The following is a 6,493-nucleotide window of genomic DNA, read 5'->3' on the forward strand; positions in this document are numbered from 1 at the left end:
TTTTTTGCTTTTTCAAGACAGGGTTTCTCTGTGGCTTTGGAGCCTGTCCTGGAACTAGCTCTGTAGACCAGGCTGGTCTTGAACTCACAGAGATCCATCCGCCTCTGCCTCCCGAGTGCTGGGATTAAAGGCGTGCGCCACCATCGCCCGGCTAAATTGGTTTTTTGAAAAAGGATCTATTTCTATGTCAATCTGATTAGCCTGGAACTCTCTGTAGATCAGAATGGCCTCGAAATTGCAGAAATCCTCCAGCCTCTGCCTCCCAAGTGCCGGGATTAGAGGTGTGTGCCACAGTGCTTGGCATGTTTTGAAACAGTTTTGTTCTAGGCCTAGAATTAAATGATTCTCCTGCTTTTATTTCTCAAGTTCTAGAATATGGGCATGTGCCACCACCCGTAGAGAGGACAGCAGGCTTTGAGGCTGTGGCCCCTCCTGGGAAGTTCCCCTTTTCCCTGCATACTTGAAAACCTGACCAGTCAAGAGAATGGACTAGAGTTTAGAGTTGCCTGACTGGCCTCTTACCTCAATTGCTCCATGGTTATTAACCCCTCTTTCTGAGTGTCGACATTTATCATCTCCTTGAGCAGCTGGGACATTGTCTCCTTTTGGCTGACATATACGCTTTCCTTCCTCTACAACAAGAGGAGCAGTTGCTAGTGGGCTGCCATTCTGCCGGGACAAAAGGGCCTAGGCCAAAGCTCACCTTTCCTATCAAGACTGCATAGAAGTGACGCATGACCTCGCTGGAGCGAAAGAGCTTGATGTTTTCAAAAATGGTATAAGCCCAGGCCATGGCATCATTGACCCCAAAGCGACGTTCCAGAAAATTGAAGAAGAAATCCGGGAATGACTCTTTCTGTAGAATAAGAATACTTGGTCAGGGTGTCCCAGATTTGATTAGCCCCACCCTGCTCCCTACCACCTTGAGGGAACTCCTTAAAGGAGTCTGGATCTAAAGGCTACATAGAGGTCAGTCAGAGCTGACCTGCTCTTCTGCAAGCCGTTCCTTCCAGGCATCCTCAAGGAGATGTACCACCTCCTTCTTGGTTGGCTTCTTGTTCTCCACAGGGCCATCAAACCGAAGGAAAGCAGGGATAGAGTCCCCAAAGCCCTGAAAGGCAGGTGTTAACTCACGACTGGACCTCTCTGTTGCCCTGTGTCTAAACAGGAAAGAGCCCCAGATAGTTCCCCCAGAATCTTAAGTAACCTCTGGCTCAGGGACTCCCCTACCAGACCAGGGAAGAAGTCTTTCTCCCGAAGCAGAGCATTGCCAATCTCCTCCAGCAGCACGTCCACCAGCTGGTCACTGTTCTTTCCTTCAGCCAGCATAAACCAGCGTTCTGGACCCCCCGCAATGACACCTGCAGATGGGGAGAGGAGGCTAGAACCCAGCCCATGTCCTGCAGCAGGCACTGGTGCCCCGGCAACCATCATTACTTTCGCATTTGCTCCAGTCAGGTCGAGGTGTGGAGGTGCGCTGGATCTCCTGCAGCTCGAAGTGGAACTGGTCCCGCTCCTTCAGCGTGCTCATATGCAGCTGCAGCAGTAACTCATGTTCCTTCCGGACCTCTTCATAGTCAGCTCGCAGGCTTTCCAGCTGCAGGCAAAAGCATTGATGGTCCTAGCTACCCACCTGTCTGAGCACACCCATGTCAAACCCTACCTGCCCACCCCACCAGCACCTGCTCTTGAAGATCCGTGTTGGTCTTCTCCAGCATTTCAAAGTCTCTCCTGGGCACCATGTCTCCAAAGTTGGCTTTCATGGTGTTGAGTTCCATCTGGGTACGGGTCAGGTCTTGTCGGGTCATCTTCAGTGCCAGTGTTAGTTTCACAGGATCCTCTCCCCAAACACCTACCAGGGTCCCACCAGTCTGTCACCCTGGCTCTGGGCCTTGTACCCAGGATTAGGTTAAATATTGCTTGGGGCATGCCCTCTTTGCATAGAGTGGCCTCCATAGGCTCATATGTTTGAATACTTGATCCCAACTTGGCGGAACCATTTGAGAAAGATTGAGAGGTATGGCCTTGTTGGAGGAGGTGTGTCACTGGGGGCAGCTTTGAGGTTTCAAAAGACTCTGTGTCATTCTCACTGTTAATCTGCTTCCTGCATGTGGATCTGTATATGAACTTAACTGCTGCTCCAGTGCCATGCCTGTCTGCTTACTGCCAATGCTCCCTGCCATGATGATAGACTAATATCCCTTTGGAACTCTAAGTCCCTAAGAAATCCTTCTAGCTGAGTGCTGGGAGCTCACACCTTTAAGCTCTTGGAAGGCAGAGGCAGCCAGATCTGAGTTTGAGGCCAGACTGGTCTACAGAGTCCAGGATGGCCAGGGCTACAAAGAAAAACCTTGCCTCAAACAAAGAAAAGAAAAAGAAGGCTGGGCGGTGGTGGCGCACGCCTTTAATACCAGCACTCGGGAGGCAGAGGCAGGTGGATCTCTGTGAGTTCGAGGCCAGCCTGGTCTACAACAGCTAGTTCCAGGACAGGAACCAAAAAAGCTATGGAGAAACCCTGTCTGGAAAAATCGGAAAAAAAAAAAAAGAGAGAAAAGAAAAAAGAAATCCTTCCTTCTATAAGTTGCCTTGGTCACTGTGGTTTATCACAGCAGTAACTAGTATACCTCCTGCTCTGCTTGGGATTCTTTAGGAGTTAAGTAGAGAAGCCCAGGACCTGTGGTGCCAGGCTTCACTTGCCCACAGTCTCAGCTTCCAGCAGTGTTAAAATTTCCTACTTTATTCTGTGATTTTCAGTCTAGTTTAAAAGATCCACAGCCAACTGGGTGGTGGTGGCCAGTGTTTAATCCCAGAACTCAGGAGGCAGAAACAGGCAAATCTGTGTTTGAGACCAGTTTGATCTACAGAGCGAGTTCCAGGGCAGGTTCAAAAAGCAACAGAGAAATTCTATCTCAAAAAACTAAAAAAAGATCCACAGCCTCAGGTAGCGACCCAGGCCTCTCCTACTGTCAATGGACACAGGATAATAAGATATTAGAGGGGCTCAGAGGTTAAGAGCACTGTCTGCTCTTCCAGAGGTCCTGAGTGCAATTCCCAGCAACCACATGATGGTTCATAACCATCTGTAATGAGATCTGGTGCCCTCTACTGGCCTATAGGATATATGTAGGCAGAATACTATACATAATAAAATAAATAAAAAATAAGATATTAGAAATGTAAATGGTGACAGACATCAGTGCCTCAGATGAGGCCCTGGCTTGGATTACCTGGGGACTGGGCTAGTGACATGTCTTCTCGTTGGTATCGTAGCTCATTCAGGTCCCCAATGAGAATCTTGCGGGCATCTCGCTCAGTAAGGTAGCGAAGGTACTCCTCAGCCAAGCTCTTCCTCAGTTTAGCCACCTGGGGGTGGGGTGGGGTGGAGGTATATGACAGTACTCAGTGAGCTTAGAGCCCTCATTGGCAGCTCACCACGACAGGGTGTGGCTACTGCTTGGCAGTCTCCTGAGCTTTGGAAAAGGAAAGTGACCATGCCTGAGAATAGAGCAAGATGCCAGTGCTTCATCCCATGGAGAGTTTGCTGGCACTTAGAGGCACACTGGAGTCTGCTGAGCACTGCAGCAGGGCACAGTGAAAATAGTAGGGGCGCTCAGGGATGGTGATGGCTCCTCCATCCAGGCAGAAGCATAGATGGGGTTAGGGATCACATCATCAGCACACCAGGCTATAGGTAGAGCAGACACTTGGGGGCTCAGCATTAATTACCACTTCCATTCACCTCACTCTGCAATGAGATCTTCTCCTCGTTCTTTTTATCAATGAGTTTTAGCAAATTCATCTTCTCTTTCTTCAGTTGGGAGATTTCGTACCTCTCCTCAGCCCTCATGGCCAGGATCCGTTCACTGCAGTCCTCATTCATAGTGATGATCTTGGCCTTCAGGGGTTCCAGGGCCCGAATTTTCTCCCTTTGGTGGGCTAAGCAAAAACAGGCAGGTGTGGTGGCACACACCTGTAATCCCAGCACACAGGAGGCAGAGACCAGGAGGCTCTCTGAGTTTAGGCCAGCCTGGTCTACAAATTTAGCTCCAGGACAACCAAGACTACACAGAGAGACCCTGTCTCAAAAAACCAAATACAAAGCCGGGTGGTGGTGGCACACACCTTTAATCCCAGCACACAGGAGGCAGAGGCAGGCGGATCTCTGTGAGTTTGAGGCCAGCCTGGTCTACAAGGGCTAGTTCCAGGACAGGAACCAAAAGCTACAGAGAAACCCTGTCTCGATCCTAAGCTGTATGTGTGGGGTTTGCCTGCATGTGTGTCTGAAAACCATGCGCCTGGTGCCTGCAGAGACCAGAAGAGGAAGTCAGATCCTCTGGGAATGGAGTTACAGATCATTGTTAACTAACACGTGGCTGCTGAAGTTTGAACCCAGGTCCTCTGGAAGGATGGCTACTACTGTTCTGGTTTTTTTTTTGTTTTTTTTTTTTTTTGGTTTTTCAAGACAGGATTTCTCTGTGGCTTTGGAGTCTATCCTGGAACTAGCTCTGTAGACCAGGCTGGTCTCGAACTCCCAGAGATCCGCCTGCCTCTGCCTCCCGAGTGCTACTGCTGTCCTCTTAATGCTGAACCATCTCTCCAGCATCAACACACGCTTGTTTTTAAAGGAGGGCAGGGGACAGGGATAGAGAGTCATGGTAGAATGCTTGCTTATTATGTGTGAGACTCTGGGTTTCAATCTCCATCCAGTCATGCAAATGAAAAAAATCAGGGGCTGAGTCATGTTGGGGGTCAGGATGTCATCCGTGGAGAGGCTCAGGAACATGGGTTCTGTAGCTGTAACCAGCTTCGCACTGTCTGAGCAGACCAGGGAGCCTTCCCAGAAGGACACACTCTCCTAGGATCCCTTCTGTTTACCACAGATTGCCTCGCCGTCCCTCTAAAGAGTAGAAAAGGTTGAGACATGCAAAAAGTGACCTGAAAGATCAGTTATTAGTAGAGAATCAAAAAGTCAGAATAGGATACTCTGTATTCATTCCAGCTGGGGCCCAGAATGGAGCTGCAGTCTTACCCAGCATCACCTCATAAGCATTCTTGATGGAGGACAACAATGGCTTGTATGTCTTGAAATCCTGTATGAAGAACTCAAAGATCTCCCTGTAAGGCTGGCATAAAAAAAAGACCTTATCATTTCCTGGCCCATAACCCCCACACTCAGTGGGCTCAAAACTGTTTCTGTATGAGTAACCTGTATCTGGCCAGGCACCAAGTCTTAATACCATGGAGCTGGAGAGGAGGGACAGGGACAGGTATAGAGCCCTTGACTGAGGCTTGGCAACCCATCACCGTAGGCCAAATATGCCATTCTGCCTGAGATGACTTTGTCTGCCCAGTCAGCTTCTTGCCAACCAGATCCTGTATCCATTAGCCTCTCCCTTGTAGCCCCTCTCTATACCAAGGACCTGTGGGAACAGGATGTTGAAGATTCTAGCTTGATGTTCTGAACTCAGAGTGGAAGAGCATATTCTCCTTTCCAACTTAGATGCAGAAAGACTGCATGTGGTGTATGTGTGTGTGCCCAAAGCCTGGCACATGGTCCACACTCAGTAAATGCTTCAGTTATATCTAGGCCAGAAGTCTGCGATTCCTTTCCATTAGTATTGACTCCCTCTCTAGTGTGTACCAGAGTCTGGACTGCATCTAGCCTGGCCATTCTCTCTCTGTTTCTGGGCTTCTGGCTGTTGCCATTGGGCTGGAGGCTCTGTCATAGTGCATTCCTCCTTCCAAAGAGGAATAATTAGAGGACGGAGGGCCCCTTTTCCCTGGGAAGGTCTGAGTTACTCAGTTCTGACGCATGAGTTTCTCTTCACCCTTGCCATGTTTGGTCTGTGGCTCTGACCTGCAGCCTCAGCTCTTGTGCAGAATCCGTGCCCAGGTCCAGCAGGAGGAGCTCCTTGCGCAGGTAGTTCTCTAGTTGCTCCAGGTACCTGGGCTTGGAAGTGCCCAGGGGCTGCTGCTGCCAGCTACTGCAGAGGATGGTGGGCTGAGATGTCACTAGTACCCCATGGGTCCTCTTAGTCTTGGTCTGGGGCCGCAAACTCCACTAAGCTATATGTCCTGAACCAATGCCTGATCTAGACCAGCCCATCCCCCATCCGGGGGCCCTGGCTTACTTGGCTCGCTTCCGGCAGTCCTCGGAACAGGGCTTTCGTTTATGGAGAATCGTCTGGCCACTCGTGTATGTTGGCCATGGGGATAGGTGGCCGCCAATGGATAACTGCAAGGGCTTAAGGAAGGGACAGCTGAGGTTACTATGGCAACATTATTCCTCCTTCCCTTTTTGGTATTGTTGAGGACAAGACAGAACTACCAGAACTACCTCACATTTTAAGTATAGACTGTACTACTACACAACTCCTTTTTTTTTTTTTTTGGATTTTTCGAGACAGGGTTTCTCTGTAGCTTTTGGTTCCTGTCCTGGAACTAGCTCTTGTAGACCAGGCTGGCCTCAAACTCACAGAGATCCGCCTGCCTC

General features: G+C 49.6%; 1 protein-coding gene across 1 annotated transcript in view; it reads right to left on the reverse strand.

Annotated features, from left to right (window-relative positions):
• Positions 1 to 6,493, reverse strand: part of Tsnaxip1 (translin associated factor X interacting protein 1) — a 16,294-nt gene that overhangs the window by 1,360 nt on the left and 8,441 nt on the right. Inside the window, exons 3-13 of the mRNA XM_005345451.3 lie at positions 6,132 to 6,244; positions 5,858 to 5,984; positions 5,030 to 5,123; positions 3,740 to 3,936; positions 3,228 to 3,363; positions 1,683 to 1,852; positions 1,438 to 1,597; positions 1,231 to 1,361; positions 986 to 1,111; positions 704 to 856; positions 523 to 632 (exon numbers count right to left, since the gene is read on the reverse strand). Coding sequence (XP_005345508.1) covers positions 523 to 632; positions 704 to 856; positions 986 to 1,111; positions 1,231 to 1,361; positions 1,438 to 1,597; positions 1,683 to 1,852; positions 3,228 to 3,363; positions 3,740 to 3,936; positions 5,030 to 5,123; positions 5,858 to 5,984; positions 6,132 to 6,244 — 1,517 coding nt within the window. The remainder of the gene's footprint in view (positions 1 to 522; positions 633 to 703; positions 857 to 985; positions 1,112 to 1,230; positions 1,362 to 1,437; positions 1,598 to 1,682; positions 1,853 to 3,227; positions 3,364 to 3,739; positions 3,937 to 5,029; positions 5,124 to 5,857; positions 5,985 to 6,131; positions 6,245 to 6,493) is intronic.

This window comes from Microtus ochrogaster, chromosome 4 (genome assembly GCF_000317375.1).
Source record: "Microtus ochrogaster isolate Prairie Vole_2 chromosome 4, MicOch1.0, whole genome shotgun sequence".
NCBI classification, from domain to species: Eukaryota; Metazoa; Chordata; class Mammalia; order Rodentia; family Cricetidae; genus Microtus; species Microtus ochrogaster.